Here is a 25,814-nt window from a genome sequence, read left to right on the forward strand (position 1 = left end):
CCAAAAACTAATGATGTAATATATGGTGATTAACATAACAATAAAAATTTTTTTAAAAAATAATAATAATAAAATAAAATAAAATGATGGTGAAGCAATAAAAAAAGTATAAACCCATAACATGAAGCAAAGAGGAAAAGATCCCTGCTGAAGAAGGATGTCAACAAACCTTAGGAACAGGGAAAACGGATGAGTGATAAGTGACTTACCAAAACTGAGAAAATTAATACCTAAGCCTTTGGGAGGGGGTAGAGCCGGCCAGAGTGGACCCATTCACATGACAAACTCTGATGTGGGAAGGCTCTGAAACTAGAGCTGCCATAACTCTGAAAGCAGAGGTGAAATGGGACTGAAAACCAGAATTCATTATGAAAGTTGCATAAAGAACAGTGGGATCCTTCCTTCCCCTGAATCCCTATCCCATTCCATGCTGCCTTACCTCAGTAGAAGATAGGATGTTTACTTTCTGAAGAGGTTGAGTCAGAGCTCCTATGGACCCCAGGCAGAGCTGAGGACAGGGGTGACTCACTCCACAGAAAAGCAGAATTAAATGAAGTTGTGTATATTGAATCACAAGACATATCCTGCCTGCTCTATTCTCAAATTCAGGTTCTAGGTATTTGAAGAAACCTCACAGGAAAGATCCTCAGATGAACTAACAGAAGAAAGAAAGAGAGAGAAGGACAGAGAGGGAGGTAGGAGGAAGGAAGAAAGAAGGAAGGAAGGAGGGAAGGAAGGAAGAAAAAAAGAAGAAATAGAGGAAATAGAGCTAATGCAGGGAACAGAAAAAAATGTCAAAATGAAAAAAAAATCTCAAAAACTCTAACTCAAGAAATTCTAACTCACATATGTTCAGGTGGCAACTGGAGGGAGGTACCTCACCAAGATCAGTGTGTAAACCAAGACACAGAAACACATAGGACCTGATAAAACAGGAGCTCCAACAAAAGGAGAAAACAGAGAATTCCTGAGATGAAACTGAAGAAAAGGTCCAGGTTGACACCTGTGTAACAGCTTGGAGAGCAACCAGTCCATTTCAACACAGGAGGATGGCGGGCTCCAGAAGGGATGACACCAAGAAAACACAAAAACAAAAACACGGAACTGATCGATTACCTAATGTGTTCAAATCTTATGAACAAAATCTCAAAGCTCTGATGGAAGAGATGAAATGGTGACAAGTATGGAGAACAGTAAGCAGCCCCAGAAAGAGGGGACTATAAACTCCAGGGGAAACAAAAGATTTGTGGTGGACTGTGTGATGGTTTAAGAATATTCAGTGTTACCTCCCTGGAGGAAAACTATACTTCCCTGCCCCATCGTGAATTGCAGTGGCCAGTGAAATAGGAGCACAAGCGAATATGTGACTTCCAGAAGCTTAGGAGCCATGTCTCTGCCCCCTGCCACAAGACAGGCACTGTTCAGAGGCCGCCTCTGACAGTCTAAGTCCTGAGTGAAGACACATGGCACAGAACTCCAACTGACCTGCCATTGGATAGGCAGTGTCAATGAGAAGTCAACCTTTATTGTCATAGGCCACTGAGGTTTTGGTGGTAGTTTGTTAATGTGGCATAATTAACCACTCCTAACACAACACGGAGCAATGTGGACAATATATAATAGGCATTAAAATATATACGATAAATACTCAACAAGGTGATAGAAACATATTGGGCAATTAGTAAATGGCGCAAAGTGTCTAAAACTGAAAAACTAAGATGTGGCAGTAGAAATAAGATCTTTAGATATGTGGAATTAAGTAGCAGAACAACTTTTTTGGGGGAAGCAGGCATCAGAGTGATGACAGAAGGAGCAGGGACTTCTGTTCATCATTATGAGCCTTGTAATCATTTGACTTTTAAACCATATACATTGTCACTTTGAAAAAAATAAGAATTACATTTGGTAATTGGTAAGTGGGACACCTGGGTGGCTCAGATGGTTAAGCGTCTGTCCTTGGCTCAGGTTGTGATCTCCAGGTCCTGGGATCGAGCCCCACGTTGGGCTCCTGGCTCAACCGGGAGTCGGCTTCTCCCTCTTCCTCTCCCCACTGCTCATGCTCTTTCTCTCTTTCTCCCTCTGTCTCTCTCTCTCTCTCTCCCTAATGAATAAATAAAATCTTAAAAAAAATGAATTGGTAAGGGAAAGGAGGAAAGGTTGTGTTAAATTGTTTTTGATTCAGCCAGCTTAATAGACTGACCATTAATCATCCCACTGTAATACTAAGATTGTAAGTAGAACCTAGTTCTTGATTAGTGCTTTAAAAATACCTTTTTTTCAAGAATATGGAATAAATTGAAGCACTTTTCCACTGTACCTTCACACTGTCCACTGCAAAATAGAAATGTTCATGCTGCTTTCCTGGTATTTTGACTCAGCTACCTCCTTTCTCGCCCTTACTGTGGTGTTATTTATAGTGTACTATTTATATGAAGTCAAATGTCACTAACTTGAATTTAAAAAATGACCTACCTGTATATGGAATTATCTTGTGAAAAACTATTTTATACTTTCAAAAATGATTATTTTTAAAAATACCCTTTGGTCTTACATTAGACCAAAACAATTTTTTTCCTCAGCTGCCTTGCGGTGATTAAAATTGATGTTATATATAGTTAGAGATATGTATATACAGATCTATATCCTGCGTGTATATATATATGAGGTTCAGATATATATCCATTATTCACCTATAAATTATTTGTAAACAATTTGTTCTACTTAATGGGTTTTTAACTCTCTTCTGATATTTTGTACACCATTTGTCTATGTCTAAAGGATCTGGAGCAGCAAAAGTAAACTAGTCCAATTGCCATATAATAAATGCAGCAGGCATTCCATAGCCTTTGGACTCTTTGGTGTGGCCCCTTTCTGATATGAGCTCTCTTCCTATCCTCATTCCCAGCCATCTCCTATACCCAGCACTAATTCAGTCATTCAACAGATACTTATTTGGGGTCCCCAGTGTACTAGCATGCAGTTCCCTGAGTATATGATGTCTCCCACTTCCTAGCCTTTGCAAAGGAGTTTCCTGATCTAAAATGCTAGTCCTCCCGTTCCTATACCTTCTAAAAGCCAACCTGTCCATTAAGACCCAAGGGGCACCTTCCTGGGGAAGCCTTCCCTTAACTCTTAAAGTTAAAAGCCCTTCCTCTATACTCCTATAGTACCCTCTATATTTTTACCAGAGCCATTATATTCTCCTTTATATTGTGAGACCCATTAAAGCAAGAACCTGGCCTGTTTTACTCACTGGTATGTCACTACAGTACCAGACTCATTGTATACATTCAAATGGGCAAAATGTTATTGTCTGTCTTTTCTCAATGGACTATATGCTCCTTGATGGATGGGTCTGTGATTTATTCACCTTTGTTTCCTTTAGCATTTAGCACTCGGCACAAGACCTAGCACACAGAAATTTGTTGAATAAATTAGCTCTCTCTGCATTATCATTAATCTTTAAAGTACATGCGTTGAGGGGGTGCCTCAGTGGCTCAGTTGGTTAAGCATCCACCTCTGGCTCAGGTCATGATCTCGGGGTCCTGGAATTGAGCCCGGCATCAGGCTCCCTGCTTGGTGGGGAGCCTGCTTCTCCCTCTCTCTCTGCCCCTACCCCTGCTTCTGTGCTCTCTCTCTCTAATAAATAAAATGTTTAAAAAACAAATTGTATGTATATATATATATGTATATATGTATATATATATATATATATATATATATGCATTGAGGAATATATACAAAGTATCCTCATGATACAGAGAGACCATGTGCTGAGGATTATTCCTTTTGTGTTTTACTTAAATAGGAAAAGTACATGTAGAAGACCCAAGACTGGAGACCACAAATGCCAAATTACCCAGCTGTGCTCTATGATCTTACCACCCATAACCTAGATAAAAAAAAAATAAAAATAATTCTTAAAGGAATAATCTTAAAATAACCAGCTAAAAATTTATCAACAACAGCCACAACAAGTTGGAATTTCTGCTCATTTAGTCAGTTTGTATGAGTAAACATTACCTACATTCCTTGATTTGTGGTATGGTATATTTCTAACCCAATTTACTATCAATCAAAACCAAATTATTATCAATATACAAAAATCAGTTGTATTTCTATCCACTGGCAATGAACAATCTGGAAATGAAATTAAGAAAACAAGTCCACATATGATAATATCAAAAGGAATAAAATATTAAGGATCAAATTTAACCAAAGAAACATAAGACTTATAACTACAAAACATAGTTGAAAGAAAGTAAACAAGACCTAAAGAAATGGAAAGTAAGCCAATGTTCATGGATTGGAAGACCTAATATTGTTGAGATGGCAGTACTCCCCAAATGCAGCTACAGATTCAAAGCAATTCCTATCAAAATTCCAGCAGCCTTTTTTTTTTCTTGCAGAAATGCATAAGCTGTTCCCAAAATTCATATGGAAACTCAAGGGACCCCCAAATAGCCAAAACAACACTGAAAGAGAACAAAGCTGGTGAAATGACACTTCAAAATTTACTACAGAGCTATAGTAATCAAGACAGTGTGGTATTAGCATAAGGAAAGACATAAGCCAATGGAAAAGAATCCAGAGTCCAAAAACAAACCCAAACATCCATGATCAGTTAGTTTTCAACAAAAGTGCCAAGACAACTCAATAAGCAAAAAATAGTTTTTCTCAACAAATAGTACTGGGACACCTGGATATTCAGATGCAAAAGAATGAAGCTGGATCCCTACCTCACATCATACACAAAAATTAATTCAAAATATACCCAAGACATAGCCATAAGAGCTAAAAACTATAAAACTCTTAGAAAAAACCATATGTGTAAATCTACACGATTTTGGATTAGGCAATGGTTTCTTAGATATGACAACTAAATCCCAAACAACCAAAGGAAAAAAAATAAAATTGTATTTCATGAAAAGTAAAAACTTTGTAATGCAAAGGCCACCATCGTGAAAGTGAAGACAACCCACAGAGTCGGAGAAAATATTTGCAAATCATATATTGGATAAGAGACTTATATCTAGAAGATATAAAGAACTCTTACAACTCAACCTTGAAAAGACAAATAATTTTAAAAGGGCAAAGAATTTGAATGGACATTTCTCCAAAGATGATGCACAAATGGCCAATAAACACATGAAAAAATACTCAATGTCATTAGTCATTAGGGAAATGTGACTTAAAACTGCAATGAGAGGGGCACCTGGGTGGCTCAGTCAGTTAAGCATCTGCCTTTGGCTCAAGCCATGATTCTGGATTCTGGGGATTAAGCCCCACATTGGGCTCCCTGCTCAGTGGGGAGTCTGCTTCTCCCTCTGACTCTCCCCCATCTTGTGCTCTCTCTCTTTCACTCTCTCGTTCTCAAATAAATAAAATCTTTAAAAAAAAAACTGCAATGAGATACTACCTCATCCGCTAGGATGGCTATAATCCAAAAAAAGACAGACAACAACAAATGTTGATGAGCTGACCCTCACACACTGCTGATGGGAATGTAAGATGATACAGCTGCTGTTAAAAGTTAAACAGAATTATCATGTGACCTTGAAATTCCACTCGTAGGCATGTACCCAAGAGAATTGAAAACATTCACACAAAAACTTATACACAGATGTTCATAATAGCCAAAAAGTGGAAATAACCCACATGTCCATCAATTCATGAATGGATAAACAAAATGTGGCATATCCATACAATGGATTGCTATTCAGCCATAAAAAGGAATGATATACTGTTACATGCTGCTTTAGCGAATCTTGAAAACATTATCCTAAGAAGGCAAACACCAAAGGATACATACTATATGATATCATTGATATGAAATGTCAAGAATAGGCAGTGCCAAAGACAGACAGTAGACTGGAAGTTGCCAGGGGATGAGAGAAAGGGGAAATTGGGACTGATTGCTGATAGGGACAGATTTTCTTTTCTGGGGTGGGGGGGATGAAAATGCTCTGGAATTAGGTGATGGCACAACATAGTGGGTATACTAAAAACTACTGAACTGTGCACTTTAAGATGATAAATTTTGGTAAATTTTATGTGAATTATATCTCAATTTAAAAATTTTTATTTAAAAAAAGTGGAAGAATGAAGGGGGTAAATCGGAGGGGGAGACGAACCATGAGAGACGATGGACTCTGAGAAACAAACTGAGGGTTCTAGAGAGAAGGGGGGTAGGGGGATGGGTCAGCCTAGTGATGGGTATTAAAGAGGGCACGTTCTGCATGGAGCACTGGGTGTTATACGCAAACAATGAATCATGGAACACTACATCAAAAACTAATGATGTAATGTATGGTGATTAACATAACAATAAAATTTTTTAGATTTTTATTTCTTTATCTGAGATAGAGAGGGAGAATGCACACGAGCACACAAGCAGGGGGAGTGGCAGAGGGAGAGGGAGAAGCAGGCTCCCCACTGAACAGGGATCCTGACAGTGGGGCTCGATCCCAGGACCCTGGGACCATGACCTGAGTTGAAGTCAGATGCTTAACCAACTGATCCACCCAGGTGCCCCTAAAAAAATTATTAAAGTGAAATCTGATCCTAAACTTGGAAAAAATCATAAGCAACTGTGATCAAAGCAGTAGATCTAGGGGCGCCTGGGTGGGTCAGTCAGTTGGGCATCCGACTCTTGGTTTCAGCTCAGGTCGTGATCTCAGGGTCTTGGGATCAAGCCCGGAGTTGGGCTCTACACTCAGCGTGGAGTCAGCTTGTTCCTCTTCTTCCCCCTGCTTGCTCTCTCTCTCTCAAATAAATGAGTAAATAAATGAATAAATGAATATATTTTTTTAAAAAAACCAGTAGATCTGGAGTTTTCTGTTCATGGAAGGACAAAATCGCCCAGCAAAATTAATCAGTGCTCTTGTCCTCTCATAAAAGCTGGTTGGATATGATTTCTGTGTTCAGATACAGTTTATGATACTTGCCCCTTTTGAGCATTCATACCTTAGGTCAAGTGAAAAGCAATTTTTAAGTCAGTGAGTTTACAACTTAGTTTTTACAGCTTTATGTGTGTGCCTGGCTCAGAAACATTTCCATCTAAATAAGCCTCCTTGATTCTCTACTCCTTTACCCTGCTTTATTTTCTCCATAGTACTTATCGTTGAAATGTAAGTTCCTTAGGTGACAGGCCTGTTATTTTTTTTAAGATTTTATTTATTCATTTGAGACAGAGATACAGAGAGAGAGAGCAGAGGCAGAGGGAGAGGGAGAGCAGACTCCCCCCTAAGCTGGGAGCCCAACAACGCGGGGCTCAATCCCAGAACCCTGAGATCATGACCTAAGCTAAAGGCAGACGCTTAACCATCTGAGCCACCCAGACACCCCGGTGACAGGGCTTTTAGTTCTCAGCTCTATCCTCAGTAATAAGAGGTTAATAGATACACAAAGCAGGAAGAAAGCTTTATTTATAAAATAAATATCTAAAGAAATTTTCAATCTGTTGTATATAGATACCCTTTTTGTTATGTTCTCAGAATACAAGTAACTTAAGTTACCAGCTCACCCTTTGCAAGAGGCACAGATTCTTCCCCACGTAAGAGCTAAGTCCTAGGGCACTGGCCCTGGCTCTAAAGGGTGTTTTGGCCTGGCCAGTTAAACTCACACAATCAGGTCCTTATGTCTAGTTTCCCTTCTCTTTACTGGGAGATAGTAAACTTTGTAATAAACCTTACTGAGAAGACCTCAGTAACCCTGAAGGTAACTCTTCCAGGAAGAGTTGGTATTCTTGGAATTGGAATTCCAATTCCAATTCCATTGGTATTCTTCCTTTCTGATTTATTTGTTCACAATCCACTAGAATACTTCTGATTGTAGATTCCATTACTCTTGAAGTCTTGGCCTATTCTTTGATTACTTGGCTGTGCAGATCATGGGTGCTCTGATCTAAATAGAGACAAAATATTCTGTAACACTGACAGATGCTTGCAAACTGAGGGGAATGAGCTTCCCTCAAAATGCCTATGATGGAAAGACCGCCATGGTAATGTCAGATTTCATCCTAATATGCTTCTTGTATATAGTAGCAAGAGTATCAAATGCCAAAGAATGAATGACTTTGCTGTTAATTTGATCACATACTTATACATGTCCCCAAAATTAACTTACATTTTTAGTTTCCTTGACGGGAAAAATTAAGTTTAAAACATCTTTGTGACTACCAAATGGAAACCATTCTTCTCAGTTTTAAGAAGTTGTTTTCTACAGAATTCATCAATAACTCACAAATGTAATTGTTATTAAAGAAATAAGGAACAAATAGGCAAAAACTGATGGTTAAAAACCCAATAAAAACATACTCTTTAGGGGCACCTGTGTGGCTCAGATGGTTAAGCGTCTGCCTTTGGCTGGGGTCATGATCACAGGTCCTGGGATCGAGCCCCATGTCGGGCTCCCAGTGCAGCATGTAGTCTGCTTCTCCCTCTCCCTCTCTCTCCCACTGCTTATGCTGTCTGTCTCTCTCTCAAATGAATAAATAAAACCTTAAAAAAAAAACCCACCGTGCTCTTAAGTTCATAACTCAAATAGTCATGAAGCATTTCTTATGCCTATAAAATACTCAGCCAAGTCTTTATTTTCTTAGGAGTATAGATTTCACATGAAACTTTTCCAGAGAGTACTATTATTCCCACTGTTGCTAACAAATATAACTAAAACTCAGAATTTGTTTAAAAATGTTTTAGGATATATGTATAAAATAAGCAACCACATTTGCGCTAAAACGTTATCCCATTTTGACAGCCAACTCTATGGAAAATCTACTTAAAATTCCATCATAAACATATATGTTTTAGTTTTCAAAGTGTTTTCATGCATTTATTTGACAAAGTAACAGACTATTTGCCTTATAGAAAAATTAGCAATTTCCCTCCCAATTAATTACTTGTAGTTGCATTTGAAAGATTAGATTTTTATTTAAAATGCCAGGGAGTGGGGGCACCGGGATGGCTGAGTTGGTTAAGCATCCAACTCTTTTTTTTTTTTTTTTAAGATTTCTTTGAGAGAGGGGTGCCTGGGTGGCTCAGATGGTTAAGCGTCTGCCTTCGGCTCAGGTCATGATCCCAGGGTCCTGGGATCGAGTCCCGCATCAGGCTCCCTGCTCCTTGGGAGCCTGCTTTTCCCTCTGCTTCTCTCTCTCTCTCTCTCCCTCTGTCTCTCATGAATAAATAAAATCTTTAAAAAAAATAATAAAAAAAGATTTCTTTGAGAGAAAGAGAGAGAGATAGAAAGCACGAGTGAGCACAAGCTGGGGGATGAACAGAGGGAGAAGCAGACTCCCCACTGAGCAGGGAACCCAGGACCTTGGACTCATGACCTGAGCCAAAGGCAGATGCTTAAATGACTGAGCCACTCAGGCACCCCAGCATCCAATTCTCGATCTCAGTTCAGGTCTTGATCTCAGGGCTGTGAGTTTAAGTCCTGCCATGCCCAGTGTAGAACCTACTTGAAAAGAAAGTGGGGGGAGGGGGGCGGCGCCTGGGTGGCTCAATCAGTTAAGCATCTGACTCTTGATCTCAGCTCAGGTCATGTTCTCAGGGTCTGAGATGGAGCCTCATGTGGGGCTCCAGGCTGGGCATGGAACCTGCTTAATCTCTCTCCCTCTCCCTCTGTCCCTCCTCCTCCCCTAAAAAAAAAAAAAAAAAAAAAAAAAGTCCTATAAAATGCAAGGGAGTGACTCATAAATTGCTTTTTTTTTTTTTTAAGGAAAGGCTGGTGTTTCAGAAAAATATGATTATTTGATGTACTCCCATTAAGATTATAACCTGGGTAATTCTGGTCGTGTTGTGGGCATGTTTTACAACTGGTGACACCTGGTGCTAGCTGGGAAAGTGTCCAATGAAACAGGCTTAGTTCCATTCCAGGCTTCAACGGGAACAATTCAGATGCTGCCCAACCCCCAGGTGAAGGGCGTTTCAAAAGGAGATTGGCCTCTTGGTATACAAATATGTTGCCCTGTTCCCGTTCTTCCCATCTAGAATAAAAAAAAATCATGGCTAGAGAGTAAAAACAAAACTTTGACCATTTTAATACTTATGCATTATTACATAAATCAGCCAAATTCAGATTAACTCCTCACTCCTTTTTATGGGGGACAGTGAAGTACCACTGCAGGCCACAAACAAAAATGAATAACGTCAATTCAGCCTCTCAGGCAGGCCAATCACTGCTGGTTTGTAATCATGAATGGAAGTCTTTTATCCAGGGGTTTTTCAGTAGAAAAATTCGGGGATATTTTAGCAGAGAGAAAAATTAAGCAAAATGGTTACGTATTGTATAAAGATAAATCCCAGTAAATTTGCCTACAGTGTTCGTTTTGGCATACTATTCATGGCTCTTCAATGGTAAAATCGCTTAAGTTTTATTTTCTTTGGTTTATGTCTTGGTTGTTGGAATTTATCCAAAACTACCGTTTCTTGTAATTCTCTCTTGAATAGCTCCACAATTTCCATTCAAATTCTATCTAGGGTGGCTTTTCATACAATTCTGAATTTTAGCAATCATAGGAAAAGGACCCAGTATAAAAACTGGGATGTGTATTTTCAAAAGGCAAATCCAGTCATAAGTAGGAGTGTTCTTCGGGGTTTAGAGATAGCCAAAGATTGAAGTTAAGTTTTAGTGTTGTTGCCAGAGAAATAAAATATATTCTCTCAAAATATTTTTGAAAATCCTTTGCTGGTCTACAGAATGCTTTAAAATAAACCTTTTTATCTTCTGTTCTTATCAGAGCTATTTGAATCCTGGAACATGTGGGAAATGAGAGGTAAGTAAGCCATAATTGTCATATAATTTGTTGTTGGTAATTGCGAGGAGTGGGGAGGGTCCAAGAAGTGGTTCTTTTAAAAGACCTGTCAGATCAATTAAATTCTAACAGCATTTACCACTTTGGACTTGAAAAGTTATACCTCCCTTTCTCTATACTGTAGTAAACTTGAAAACACATTAATACAGTATACAAACATTGTTTTTAAAATACATTTCTTTTGTGGTACTTTAATTACACAAGTATTAACTAAAAATGGAGTTTTAAATTTCCAACAATCATAAATATGAATTTTTTAAAAATGTTTAAAGAGTTTTCTACTCTTCTGCATGAATGATCTTGTTCTTTGGTCTATAAGGATCTTGCTCATAACAGTCTATGAGATTGTTGTATTTTTCTTTTAAAGTAATGTAGAGGGGCGCCTGGGTGGCTCAGTTGGTTAAGCGACTGCCTTCGGCTCAGGTCATGATCCTGGAGTCCTGGGATCGAGTCCCGCATCGGGCTCCCTGCTCAGCGGGGAGTCTGCTTCTCCCTCTGACCCTCTTCCCTCTTGTGCTCTCTCTCTCTCTCATTCTCTCTCTCTCAAATAAACAAATAAAATCTTTAAAAAAAAATAAAGTAATGTAGAGATAATTCAGTAGAAGTGTGTATAATAATTTACCCACAGAACCTAAGAGTTAAGTCTAAGTCAATACATTTAGGTTCAATCATATTATACTGCTAGCATTTCACATACTGGTTATCCTCTTGATTCATTTTGGAAATTCCTAGGGAAAAAATATTTAAAGGGAAAAAGAACTATGGAAAATACAAAAGTCAATATTATAACATCAAGTTTTTCTGAGCTTTCTTTTCATAATTCCTCTTGTTCTAATTACTTCCATGTTGGGGTATTGTTGGGGTCATTATAAAAATCAAACGCCAGGGCGCCTGGGTGGCTCAGTTGGTTAAGCGACTGCCTTCGGCTCAGGTCATGATCCTGGAGTCCCGGGACCGAGTCCCGCATCGGGCTCCCTGCTCAGCAGGGAGTCTGCTTCTCCCTCTGACCCTCCCCCCATCTCATGTGCTTTCTCTCTCATTCTGTCTCTCAAATAAATAAATAAAATCTTTAAAAAAAAAAAATCAAACGCCATTCTCGTATTTGGTGCCATGTATGCTCTGCATCCCAACAGCAAGGAAGCAGTCACTCCTAATGCAGGTGATAAAGGGGTGCATTGTTTGTAGAGGATTTAAACCATCAAAACTTATCAAAAGTCAGTTTGCTTTTTATTGTCAGCATCAAGGTAAACAATGACAGTGACCAAATATTCCTCCCCCTTGGGCAGGTGTTTCTACGACTTTGAAAACACTACTGTCCATACAAGCTCAAAAATATTACAAATCCAATGCATTTGAGATGGTTACTGTCGAAGGACCTCATTCCCACCTTCATTTCCAATTGTCGAAAATATAAACGTGGAAGAATGTGTTAGTATTAATGAAGGCAACCTGAGGCCTGTTATAAATTTAAATGTAAAATATACATAATTAATATTTCTTAATATTTCAGCGAAGTTGAGAGAAGAATGGTGGACAAGTGGACACTGAACTTTCAGATACTGAAAGATACTCCAGTGTTTTAAACAATCACAGGTATGTGCCTAAGGAAATAACTGAAAGAGCAAAACATGTCATTCTTGCATTTGGTACATGAGAATTTATGTTGACTATAGAATCAAACTCCCAAAAAGGATCTGACTCCCTAGCAATTCACTCTAAGACTTAGTATAAGACTTTTATTAACTTCTTTCACATAAGACACCTATTCTTAAATGAGCACTTATCACGCTATTGACCTGAAAAAACCCATTAGCAGAAGAAAACAAACATTAAAGCACAAAATCACCTTCATTGGTATTCTTGCCACCCATAGTTCCCATATTTATATAATTCTCCAACCCTGTTATCTTTAACACTCTGAAGTTAGGGAAGGAACCAGTACTTCACAGAGGCAAATATGTTTCCTTCCAAATGCTCTGTTATAAGTAGCGGGAAAAACTCATAATGAACAAAAAAAAGAAAACCACAGACATATTTTATGTGCGTACAAAAAGGCAAACACGGTGACAAAATGATTAGACTAAGAAAAGCACATGAAACAGAGGAAAATTTATTACTAGTATATGTAAAAAAAAAAAAATTTTACTTGCCTTGGGGGGGGTGCCTTAATTTTTCTTTCCTTTGTGAGGGCACTAAACTAGAATGACAAGAGGTTCACTTCCAGAATGTATTTATTATTCAGGACATTATTTATATGTGTGTGTTTCTGTATGTACATGAAATCTATCATAGCATATGGATATATGTTTAACCCAAAGGAAGAAAAAAATTGTACCTTTCTTATTTAGAAGTCAGTTCACATTTGCATTATCAAATCTAATCACTGTTGGTTTGACATAAATTTTCTTGCTTTGTGAGTAGAATGCTTTGGCTTTTAGAAAATATATTTCTATTTCCACAGGTAAAACAAGTATGTGTCAATTTCTTAGGCAAACTAAGAATCCAGGGTTACAATATATTCTCTTTCTAAATTATTACTTAATTTTATAAGGAATTTACAATTAGGACCTTCATTAACCATAAAATATGTATTCATTAATAAATATATCATTGTTGTGTTTTGTTAAGGTACTGGCCTTTGCCATATCTGTATACAGTATATACACACACACATTACATGTGATATATACTAAGTATGTATCATACAAACTAGAGGCAAAAAGAAGAAACTAGCTTAAAACCAGAGTCTGACCTGAAATAGTCTCTGCTAAAAACCTATTTTATGAATTAGTTTGCAAATTCCTTGTCTAAAGCAGTTTCTCATTGGGCCAATGCTTTACACTGTGGTTCAATTCCCAGCAAAGTCCATGGCAGTCTATTTAACCCACAATTTAAATGAATTTCAGTACCATGCTTAAGAGATACAGAAACTATTACCGATCGAGAAGTTTGGTTTGGTTTGGTTTTCTTCTCCTCTAGGAACTGGTTTTTAGCAATGGGAACCAAGGAACCCTACTCCCTAGGCACTAGAAACCAGAAAAAGGAAACCAGAAGTATTTGAGCACAGAGTGACAGTTGGGGTCTTAGGTAAGATGGGCAGGGTCAATAACAACAAAGGAAAGGACAAAAGGAAAATGTTAGTGGCAGCATCACCTAAGAAAACCTGGAATCTGCAAGAATTGAGGAGACATCCATAAGTCAGGGTGGCTTTACTACTGCCCCACCCAAACAGTAGTTAGTTTAAGAAACCACTTTATTTTACAAGTGAAAGTTTGGAAAAGTGACAAAAATAACAACACAAGTAACAAAAAGTAACAGAATACCTCTGGTCATTATAAGGGGATGTTTTCTGTGATTAAAAAGTATGATGAAAAAGTACAAACTAGTTGTTGGGCAAATCAGTGTTTTAGTTCTTAATTCCAAACTGAAATTTATATTATATAATAAGATTTAGACTGAAAAAATCTTTAAGAAAAATTTCATTTACATATTTACAGCCCCAGTGCAGTCTGGCGTGCCCGTGTGCAAGACCAGAGTAAGCAGGCTTTAGAGAAAAATCTCCGATTAGGCTCATCAGGTTGTTAGCTAAAGAGCCTCTGGCGAGACTTCAAGCTTTACAGGCATACTCCATGTGACCAGATCTCTTTTCCTTGAAATGCTAGAATGCTTTACCATTATTCTGTTTCCCTGTGGCATGGAACTGCACCCTTTACCCCAGTCTAGTAGCCTAGGGAGAGACACGTTGAATAGACAGGGTAGGAGTGAGATGAAAACTTATATTCCATAATATTAGCAAACCAACAATATGACATTCTAAAAGCAATCCCAGAAAAAGAGCAGAGAACCGTGTTTAAAAAGTCAAGACTGATCACTCAAGCTCTGTGGACTCTGAGGACCATAAATTAACTTCAACCCATAAATCTAGTTAGTTGCCTTAAACCCACAGACTGCATTTTGGCACAGATTTTCAGCTGTACCAAAAGATATGCAGCAGGTAACGCCCCCTCTCATACAAGCAATATTTAACTGGACCTCTTCAAAGTAACAAATACATTTGATAACAATATTATAAACTTATAGCGTGTAATTAATGTATTATAACATACTTCTACATTATATAGCAATATTACTATTCCACTCTTTGTTTTCTTCTTTATAAAATGCCTGGATTTTAAGCAAATTTGTAAGTGGAAATATTTAAATGTTCCATTACTTGACAGTATTAGAATACACGTTCATTTGGTTATTATGGAAATATCTGTAAACAATTAAAACTCCCCAAATATATCGTAGAAGATATACACATCTATAGTATACAAAATGATTCCTTCCTCCCCTTCTTCATCCTGAAGGAAGAGCTAGTGAGCATAAACTTTCATTTCTAACAGGTTAGACAAAGGAATCTTACACCTCTACCAAATTAAAAGTTCTATTATTAAAGGTCTAAGTTTTTAAGTCACTCGGTTTCCTAGCTACTTCAATGGAATCAGCAGTCATAGATCCAACAACTCCAAGACTGGAACGTCGTAATGATAGTTCCAAAGCAGAAATCTGACGTAACTCTTTACGACACAACTTTACAGACGTGACACCATGAAGCTTTCCCACATTTCCCACTGGCTGGATTTGGGGTGATAGTCGACTGTGAGATTTTGTAAAATGATTTTCATCTATTTCTACTTTATCCTCATTGTTTAACAAATGCCCACTAGTGGGTGTTAAAGAGCTACAGATTGAAGGTAATTCTGGGCCATCTTCCCAGAGCTTCTGAGGATTTGGTTGTGTTCTTAAACTGCTTGTTGAATTGTCCAATTCTCTTTCTCTTCCACTTAATTTCATACTTTCAGTTCTGGATGCCCATTTTAATTCTTCTGGAACCATGCCTACTTCTTCAGGGGTCAGAACTCTATCCCCAGCATCATGATCTAAAAATAATACAAAAAGAAAAAAATTAGAGATTTCCTCAAAAACAGGTATTTTGATCATGATATCCTAACATAACTATATTATTATCACTCAATATAAATGATGTCTTTCAGCTTTTTTTCTTCGTTAGGTGATTTAGACAAACAGAAGTTTCACTTATAGGCATTTTGCATGTGAATAACAGAACTTTTAATTCAAAGAACAAAGTTGAGAAAATAGTCATCTAGTGATTTTGTTTTTCCCTGGAAACACAGGAGTGCTTTGGGCCTCTTTGGTGCCCTTCCACACCTGCCCTCCACTGCCTTGCCACCGGTGAACCACAGTCCACACCTTGGCTAAGTGAAGCCAGCACCGGAGAATACTGGCTCTGTCTGGGGGATCTTTTGGGATGTGGCATCGTGTATGTGAAAATCTAGTCTTGGTCATAACTCCCAGCATGATGGCAGGGTTCTGCTCCTTGAAGGTACTCTGGGGATCCACCATCAAAATGGAGATGACAGCGTACCACCTCAGTGGGGATACCCTGCTGGAATGAGTGAAGGAGTGAGTGAAGAGATCAAAGCTTGAGGTCTACAAATCATAGAATTATCTAATATCAAAATTTACGTAAGAGGAGTCCATTTAGGCCCAAGACCTAATATGATGAAAAATGCCAACTCTAACATACATTAGTTAATTAGATTAACTAGTAATTAATTAGATTAGTACACTTCTAGTCCTATGAATACCAAGTTTAAAAAACAGAAGTTGCACACTGGCAATTCCTAGCCAAATCTGGCCCACAGACACGTTTTATTTAGCCTATGAAATAACACGTGACCCCCAATTTTTTAATTGGAAAGGTTCATATAAAAATATAGATTTCCATCTTTTCTAGAAAAAAATGAGAACTGACAATTTCTGCCTCGCCACAGCAGCTGGAGCAGAGCTGGCCCTGCCTGTTCAGACAACTGCTACCTTCCCTCCAGCTCACTCTGGCTCCCTGGTTCCTGAAGGCATTTCAGTTTGTGACCTCTGGTTGAAAATATAACTGGTTTTCTAACTTTTAACATACTCTCACAAACAAACCAGCTGAACTAACAAATGACATAGATTCTCATATGGAACTAGCAGACATTCACAAAGTTGACGATAGACAGTGGCTCTCAAACTTTGCCGCCTATTAGTACCAGAAGCTTTTAAGAACTGATGTTCAGGTCCCAGTGCCTGGGGAAGGGAGCCAGGCATCTTACTTTTAAAAGATCATATGCGAAAGAGCAGAGATGGGCTCACTGGAGAGGCTTACTCCCTACCCGACATGGATATTTCACAGTAGAGTTTCCCTCTTCCAGAATTTTCCATTAGGGAACAAACCAGAGAAAGATTAGTTCACCTGAGATCACAGAGTGAGGAAAAGATGTTAGGATCCCTATTCAACTCTTCTGACTCAAGTATCCTCACAGAGGTTTACAGTGATTTAAATTGATACAAGGATAGAGTTTTAAATACTTAAATAAGTACATCGACTGCATGTCCACATAAACTGATTTTATCCTTACATATTTTATCCTCACACCCTAATATATTTGTTAGAAAACAGATCAACTGTAACGGAGGCATGACTAAGAGGTAACCAAGATATTTTAGTCCAAAGATTAATTTTTCTGCATTTGAAAATGCTAAAAATACTCAAGATAAATATAAGTGTGGTATGCAGACAATGAAAAGACTACTATCAAAAACTAACAAACTGAATACCAAGACAGTTAAGTTTTAAGATCACTGATTATGAAGTGTATAATACTTTTTAGGGAACTCAGACTTTGATATATCTAAATTGCTATATTTATAACTCAAACAAGTCTTGTTTAATGTCATTATATTAGAATAGCATTTTGAGATAGTATTTTTATAGTACAAGCTGTATCTCTAATATGATTTCAACAGTAATTTTTTTAAAGCATGGAGACAATAATGAAAAGAATTATGCTAAATGTTAATAGTTGTGGGTAGAATTATGGGTGATTTTTTCCAGCTCTTTTCTGTATTTTCAAATTTTTCTACAATGATTATTACTTTTATTACTTTTTATAGATGTTTCTAGGTGGGATTGCAAGTTAGCTGAAATAGTATCTTCCACATTAGTATCAAGACTAGATTTCCTGGGGCACCTGGCCGGCTTAGTCGGTAGAGCATGCAACTCTTGATCTCAGGGCTGTGAGTTCGAGGCCCACGCTGGTGGCAGAGTTTACTTAAAAAAAAATAAGACTAGATTCCCAAGTAAGTTGGTCAGACAGGTATCCTCATTTTACATAACTCCAAGATTACTTAACTTTTTCAGTTTTTTGCATTTGTCTCATTAAAGAGCAGCATGAAGATGCAGGACAAGGATGAAACCTCACCATCCCACACTGGCATTTGAAAGATGTCTAGTTAACTCGTAATATAAACATGGGCCATTTAAACACTAGATATCTAATTTCGGATGTCTCAAGTTTGAAAGTGGATTTTTTTTTTACAGCTAAAATGGTCTTATGCTGATTGTTCTGTTTGCTACTTAACGCCTGTTTACTTTTTAATTTTTTGTAAGTCATGTTTCAAGTAAAAGGTTCAGCTATATAGTGCGGGCAGTATTTCAAGTATATGTTTTAATTACATTAGCATCTCTGCATTACTATGTTGAAAATCAGAAAATTTAGTGTCTCTGGCAGGATCTGTCTGTTTGTGTCACATCTCTTTCCTAAGACAAATTTTATCCTAGAATATTAAACCAGGAATCATAAGATGAAGGACCTTAGACCATGCTCTAATTACTGTTGTGTTTGTAAGTTACTTGACCTAAGTTTCAATTCTCATTTCTAAAAATAGCATTAGCAGACACTGACCCTTGAGTTTGAGGGTTAAATAGAACTACTTGTGAAAATGTCTATAAATTATAAATATCATAAGTATAAGGTAGCATTAGAACCACTTTTCTAAGATATTACTGTTTTAAACTTTCAAGCTATGTTAATTCTGCTTACATTATATATTCAGCATGTATCTTTTCATTATGCATACATATAGTTTTCACTGGTCTCTTTACAATTTTGTTCTACCCATCTTTAAATGGTCTTTATAGGTACAGAATAGGTCTGTGTTCCTAAAAGGTTGTAAAGTCAACTTTGCATAAACCATACATGACTTAGTAGAAGAATACCTTCTCTAAAGGCAGGTGCCTTTAAATATAAATATATTAGGGCGTCTGGGTGGGTGGCTCAGTCGGTTACGTAAGTGTGTGCTTTCAGCTCAGGTCATGATCCCAGGGTCCTTCTCAGGTCCTTCTCAGGTCATGATCCCAGGGATGCTTCTCCCTCTCCCTCTCCTCCCTGCTTTTGCTCTCGCTCTCTCTCAAATAAATAAAATCTTTGAAAAAATGTAAAATATATTATTTTAGAAATATTGATTCTTCTCTAATTGGAAGACTTAAAGAGGGCATATTTTAATCATGGCACTTTCTAGTTTAGTTATGTCATGTTTTAGGGTGAGGGTCAGGCAGACAACTATTTTTGTTTATAGAGACAAATACAAGTTCAATATCTAATTCTAAATAACCAAATCAAAACATTTGTTTTGTTTCTTACATTCCACTTAGGGGTGAGATCATATGGTATTTGTCTTTCTCTGACTTATTTCAGTTAGCATTATACCCTCTAGATCCACCCATGACCTTGCAAATGGCAAGGTTCCACTCTTTTTATGGCTGAATTAATATTCCATTGTATGTATATACCACATCTTCTTTATCTATTCATCTATCAGACACTTGGGTTGATTCCATAATTTGGCTGTTGTAAATAATGCTGCAATAAACAGAGGGATGCTCATATCTTTTTGAATTAGTGTTTTCACATTCGGTGGGTAAATACCCAGTAGTGGAATTACTGGATCGTATAGTAATCCTGTTTTTAATTTGAGGACCCTATATACTGTTTTCCACAGTAGCTGCACCAGTTTGCATTCCCACCAACAGTACACGAGGGTTCCTTTTTCTCCGCATCCTCGCCAATGCTTGTTGTTTCTTGTGTTGTTGGTTTTAGCCATTCTGGCAGGTGGGAGGTGATGTCACATTGTGGTTTGATTTGCATTTCCCTGATGATTAGAACTAGACAACTATTTTTGTTTACAGAGACAAATGCAAGTTCAATATCTAATTCTAAATAACCAAATCAATTGGGAAAAGCTCAACTATTAAGTCAGGCACAACTTCACCAAATACTAGATACATCAAATACTGTTAGCGTGACAAGTAACACTAAAGGTCTTACGTTCAGATGGTACTAGTTGCCGCTGAACCGCTTCCCCCACCAATTCCTTAAGTTTCTTCTTAAGATCTCTGCTGGTTTTCTTATAGAAATAAAGATCTTTTTCCAGCTGCTGGATTTTATCTTCATATGTTTTTAACATTTCCATAAGGCCGTCACCATCTTGCTCTATGAAACAGAGATTTGCATTTAAGATCGGTTTCAACTAAATGACTAAAAACTATGTTCTAACACAGTCTCCAGATTATATTTAAAGGGTCAGACGTATGTTACATGTATCTGTTACCTGAATGGATTTGCTTTCAGCTACAGTTTGGATTCTTCTGCCCTAAGTCACCTTCTCTGCTCAAACCCCTATCAACTACTGCATCTTCATGATTCATAAGCACTTTTTGAGTAACATTAACTAGATTTATCCTTAGAACAGCAGAAATAAGGTGTTTTCTATAAAAAATTCACATTTGGAACTGTATCCATCAGTTGTATCAATATCTTATTTGAAGTTCATATCAGGGGGCGCCTGGGTGGCTCAGTCGGTTAAGCGTCTGCCTTCATCTCAGATCATGATCCCAGGGTCCTGGGATTGACCCCCACATCAGGCTTCCTGCTCAGTGGGGAGTCTGCTTCTCCCTCTCCCTCTGTGGCTCCCTCCTCTTTGTGCTCACGTGCTCTCTCTCTCTGTCAAATAAATAAATAAAATCTTTCAAAAAAATAAAAAATAAAGTTCACATCAGGAACTGTGGATACATGGAAAGTCATAGGCCCAGGTTTATAGGCCCAAGAAATCTACAGCCAAAAAACCCCAAATCCAAAAACCTGCCAAAAGAGGCTAGAGAGATTAAATAACAAAAGAAAACACTCATACAAAAAGAGGGGAAATAGCAATAAATTGTAGCTTATGCTACAATATAACTTAAAGCTTCTAATTAATATTTATAAATGTATAAAACTGTCCCTATTGGGTGTTTTAGAACCAGTAAAAACCTAGTTTATTGACCTTCTGAAAATACATACTCTCAGACCTACTCTTTCCTATTGGTGTATTTATAAAATGATCCTACTGGGTTTTTAATTTTAAAATTTTTTTTATTTATTTAAATTAAATTAGCCAACATATAGTACATCAGTAGTTTTTGATGTAGTGTTCAATGATTCCTTAGTTGTGTATAACATGATCCTAGTGGTTTTAATGTTGTTTTGTTATAATTGGCTGTTTTGAAAAATTTGATCTAAGTATATTGGATATTTTATTTTATTTATTTATTTTTAAAGATTTTATTTATTTATTAGAGAGAGAGAGAGAGCACAAGTAGGCAGAGCGGCAGGCAGAGGGAGAGGGAGAAGCAGGCTTTCCACTGAGCGGGGAGCCCAACGCAGGGCTCGATCCCAGGACCCTGGGATCATGACCTGAGCCGAAGGCAGATGCTTAACCGACTGAGCCACCCAGGCACTCCTGGATATTTTAAATTAACCCATTGTCTTGTATTTAAAAATACTTTAAGGGATGCCTGGGTGGTGGCTCAGTCAGTTAAGCATCGGGCTCTTGATTTTGGCTCAGGTCATGATCTCAGGGTTGTGGGATCAAGCCCCGTGTTGGGCTCCACACTCAGTGGGGGGTCTTCTTGAGATTCTTTCTCTCTCCCTCTCCCTTTGCCCCTCCCCACCATACTCTCTCTCTAAAATAAATAAATAAATCTTTAAAAAATAAATAAATACTTTAATAACACCATAAATTAGAATCCCCATAAAGAATATCATATGTCAACTGAATTTTATACAACATATTCAGTTGAAATTAGAAAATTCATAATCATTTTTAGCTGTAACTTTGTTACGAAAAGCTTATCCCAGGTATAGAAATGATTTTTAAAATGTTCTCATTTGGCTGCAGCATGAGCTTTTGTGGTGCAATGCCAATCACTTGAAAAATACATTAAAAATTCTATTAAAATATCACTTTATAGAGATGTAAGGCAGAACTAAAAATAAGGAAAGGAGAGCATGTTTGAATGAAGTGATGTATAGGATCCTGTCAAGGAAATCCTGTCATCAGGCAACTGGTTGTCAATCGACTGGTTATAAAATTAACTTAGAGGCAAATTACCTCAACACTCAAATTTATATATTTTCTGATTTTCTGCTTACTCAGGTTGTTTCTCCAGATCCTTTCTAACCCATTTCCAGCTATAGACTCACAAGAATCAAGACTAAGCAGCTAAGCAGCCTGGATTGAAGCATTACCAGTACTGCCAGGCAGTGATTTTGTTGCCATAGCAACTCTTTGTGTACTGGCCAAATGCCCAGGTAACATGAGGACCAACTGCTCTGACAGCTCTTTCCACACCAGAGTTGACGGCTGAACTACTGCGCACTGATAACAGCATGCGTCCATCGGTGGACACACAGACTAATTTTGACCTAAGATATAACCTTAATGCATAAAATTTACAATCAACTGAAAATTTTAACAAGAAATATAACTAGAAATCTGACAGGGCTTATCACTTTACTTATGTGAAGGGAAAGTAATTTAAATATCAAAGTACTCCATCCTTGAGAGACACTTTTCAACTGTACACCAGGAAGCCAGAAATCCCGCATTTGTACATAAAAAATAGACCAACAACCAACGGGTGGGAGTTCTTACATGTGGCACGGGGACAGGCAGAGGGCTGGCATTTCAAGCACCAAGAGCCCTACATCACAGTCAGCTATCCCCACGTGCAGCAACCCAGACACGTAAAGCACGAAAACAAACACAGGTAGGAACTACGTATCCACGCTGGGCTTTTCTGCCATCGGATCCTGTCCCGTGCCCCTCTCCCAGCCCCTCCGACACATCACCTTTCTACAGCTGACCAGAAGGGCCAGGTACCTTGAAAATGATGTAACAGCAGCTGCATTTTTTGCTCATGTTCCTTTTGCTGAACAGTCAGTCTCCGGTCGCACTGCAATTTCAGATGCTCCAGTGCAGACTCCAATTCACGAACCATATTATCCCGTTCCAGAATCTTCATTTTAATTTCTTCATTCTGTAACTGTAGCTTCCGTTCAGTTTCTCGCAAATTGACCACCTAGCAAAGACATTTTTTGACCTTTTAAGTGTGTCTTAAGATAGCCTAATGTAATAACCTACTCCTCTTAGGCTACAGGAACAACTTCCTTAGTCACCATGGTATAACTAAGCAAATGCTTTCTAACATACCCAACAAAATAACCTAATAGCCTTTTGAGTTTGTTGGGATTCAGAATTGGTAACAACTTCACTTTAAATTTAATGTCGCTCTAACTATCACCCCTCCATCAGCTCTTAGACATGGTCACTGCAGTTTACATTTACAATCCTCTAACTCCATTTCTCTAGTCTAAGAAGAGAATGGGAGCCTACAGACTCTTGTAACATCTAGATACCTCCCAGTTTTAACTCCAAAATGGATGTTATAAATTAGTAACAGACTTTTTAAAACTATACAGATTTCAGTCTCAGATTGTGCATTTAGTCCAATGGGTTCTTCTCTGCACTGCTATGAAGTGAATATACTTCAAGGTCTGTGTCACACAACTTGCTAATGTAATGACCTTCTCTCTAGAAAAATGCTCATTTCTACAAAGGGTACCCAGGGTCAGAAAATCCACTGACCTTGGCCTGCGTGGTTTGGGTTAAGAACCCTTTCTCTGAGAACACCAGAAAAGAATTCTATCAAAGCTTCCAACGGCACCACACCATTTTTCTGCCATCCACACATGCAGTGATAGGATGCACTCTTATTAATAATAGTAGCTTACTACCACAGTCATTACCCAAGAGGAGGGCTGTGTACAACATTTCCATGAAGTTTTTCATCTATATTTCACTTGTCTAACAGAATTGGAACTTTATTTTAAAACTCAAGTGTTTGATTTTTCATTAATTGTCTGATAGTCCCTTAAACTGAAGGTAACTTTCAGAGAAAAGAGTTATTCCTTGCTTACCACTTCATAATATATACCTTAAGAAAAGACATTATTCACGTTAATGCTAAAATTTATTATCTTTGTCACTGATGCACCAGTTCATCTTCATTTCAATTCATAGGTATGATGATAAAGTACAGGTGCCCCTACCTTATAGCAATGAAGGAAAGGGAGCCTGAACTTGGAGGGCCCTTGATTTTTCATGAATGCTGAGTAGCAACAACCAAATCTCAAAAATATCCAAGAAACAGTGATTGAGGAATATAACTTGAATCCTTGGGTTTTTTAAAACTATTTCAAAAAGCCCTTCTTTCAAAAGGTACTTCCAACTTTAAGAACCTCCCAAAGTGAGGCGTACATACTAGGATAAGCACACAGCTTTCAGATGACCACATTCAATAGTGTAAGGAGAAATCTTGCTTAAATCTGTAGTTACACTGTCAAAGTTTTAGGCTTTTCAATTTCTGAAACGTGACATGTATAAGCATCTTGGCCCCCCTGTATAAGAAAATTCTCTGTCCCTCCGAAACAAACCTTATTGAAATATCTGAAAAGAATAGCTCTAATCTCAGCAGGACTCAGGCAAATGAGTTTTTCCATGACATTTGCTTCGCTATGAGAGAGGTTTTGGAGTGAAGCTCTGAGCGAGTTCTGGCGGCTCTGGATACTTTCATTCTTGTATTCAATTGCAGCTTCCAAAGCTTCAATCCCTTCTTCAAGTTGGAAAAGAACATGTTCTTCCTAGATATAATATAATAGAAATCACTCATTTCAAATGAAATAATATTACTTAGACTTTGTCATACACTAAAATCTCACTATGCTATCTGAGTCTAATGGATGTTACCATTCGTCTACTAAATTTTAAGAAAATAATGTTTACTGAGTGCTTGCAATACTACACAGTACAATATGTATATACACACACATATATAAAACACACAATCACTGAATCCTCGCACTAAACCTCATGTATGAAACGTCCCAAGGTCATACAGCAAATGCTGATAACCAAGGAATACACTTGAACAAAGCCTCAGCCTCCAGGACCAGCACTATAGCTATGTATCTCCCTCCATAGCTCCTGAAGTTCACATTATGTGTTAAGAGAGATCTGGAGACTCCCTGGTGTCCCTTCAAGGATCTATTGAAAAAATATACTGCCAGGAGGGAAAGAAGAAATAGATTTAGAATAAATTATTAAGAACTAGTCATCAGAAGAGGGTCTCTAGGGAAAAAAGAGTATGGCATAAAAAAAAGTAGGGACTATTTAAGGACATGAAACATTTCATAAAATTCCTATGAGATGTCATTAAAGAGCAAACAAAGGCATTAAAAATGTCAACGATGTAACATTTTTTCATAAGCCAGAGAAGATTTTCTTTGTAGGGAGGAAAAAAAAAACAAAAAGCTTGATGAATCCCTGTCAGAAAACCTAGCAGTTCTTTGAACTATCCAAACATCTTATTTGAGAGTGTCCAAATTTCTAGTAAGAAATTATTTCAGACCTGGTGAGACTTGGGTAGATATTTCTGTATACCTGTATGTGTGGTGGCGGTTACCACAACTTTAGGTTCCTTGAAGGCAGACCATCTTGTCCATACTCATGTCCTTATTGCCTAGTACAGTACATATCACATAGTTTAAACTCAGTAAGTATCTGCTGAATGGGTTAATGAAGGAAAAGGAGAAAAAAATATTTTCATATGTCTGATTAGATGACCCAAATACTTCTCTCCACTCCTTCCCCCAGCATTTCAAAGGAAAATTATGTTAATATTTCTGATCTACCTAAAGAATAGTTAAAGTGACTTCCAGAACTCCTGTTTTGG

The 25,814-nt window shown here is 37.7% G+C and overlaps 1 protein-coding gene and 1 long non-coding RNA gene across 3 annotated transcripts in view; one reads left to right on the forward strand and one right to left on the reverse strand.

Moving 5' to 3' along the window:
* LOC141370594 (uncharacterized) overlaps positions 1-12,412 on the forward strand; it is a 15,279-nt gene extending 2,867 nt beyond the window's left edge. The window contains exons 4-5 of the long non-coding RNA XR_012374756.1: positions 10,745-10,780; positions 12,330-12,412. This is a non-coding gene — a long non-coding RNA (uncharacterized lncRNA). The remainder of the gene's footprint in view (positions 1-10,744; positions 10,781-12,329) is intronic.
* Positions 12,413-14,054: 1,642 nt separating this feature from the next.
* Positions 14,055-25,814, reverse strand: part of KIF27 (kinesin family member 27) — an 89,187-nt gene continuing 77,427 nt past the window's right edge. For both annotated transcript variants that reach the window (XM_073880668.1, XM_025851685.2), the window contains 4 exons: positions 24,517-24,723; positions 22,904-23,102; positions 20,032-20,196; positions 14,055-15,744 (listed from right to left, as the gene is read on the reverse strand). In XM_073880668.1, the coding sequence (XP_073736769.1) occupies positions 15,263-15,744; positions 20,032-20,196; positions 22,904-23,102; positions 24,517-24,723 (1,053 nt within the window). In that variant the 3' untranslated portion in view covers positions 14,055-15,262. The remainder of the gene's footprint in view (positions 15,745-20,031; positions 20,197-22,903; positions 23,103-24,516; positions 24,724-25,814) is intronic.

Source organism: Callorhinus ursinus, unplaced genomic scaffold, assembly GCF_003265705.2.
Source record: "Callorhinus ursinus isolate GAN/ISIS: 27379988/994484 unplaced genomic scaffold, GSC_fseal_2.0 scaffold39, whole genome shotgun sequence".
In the NCBI taxonomy this organism is placed as follows: Eukaryota; Metazoa; Chordata; class Mammalia; order Carnivora; family Otariidae; genus Callorhinus; species Callorhinus ursinus.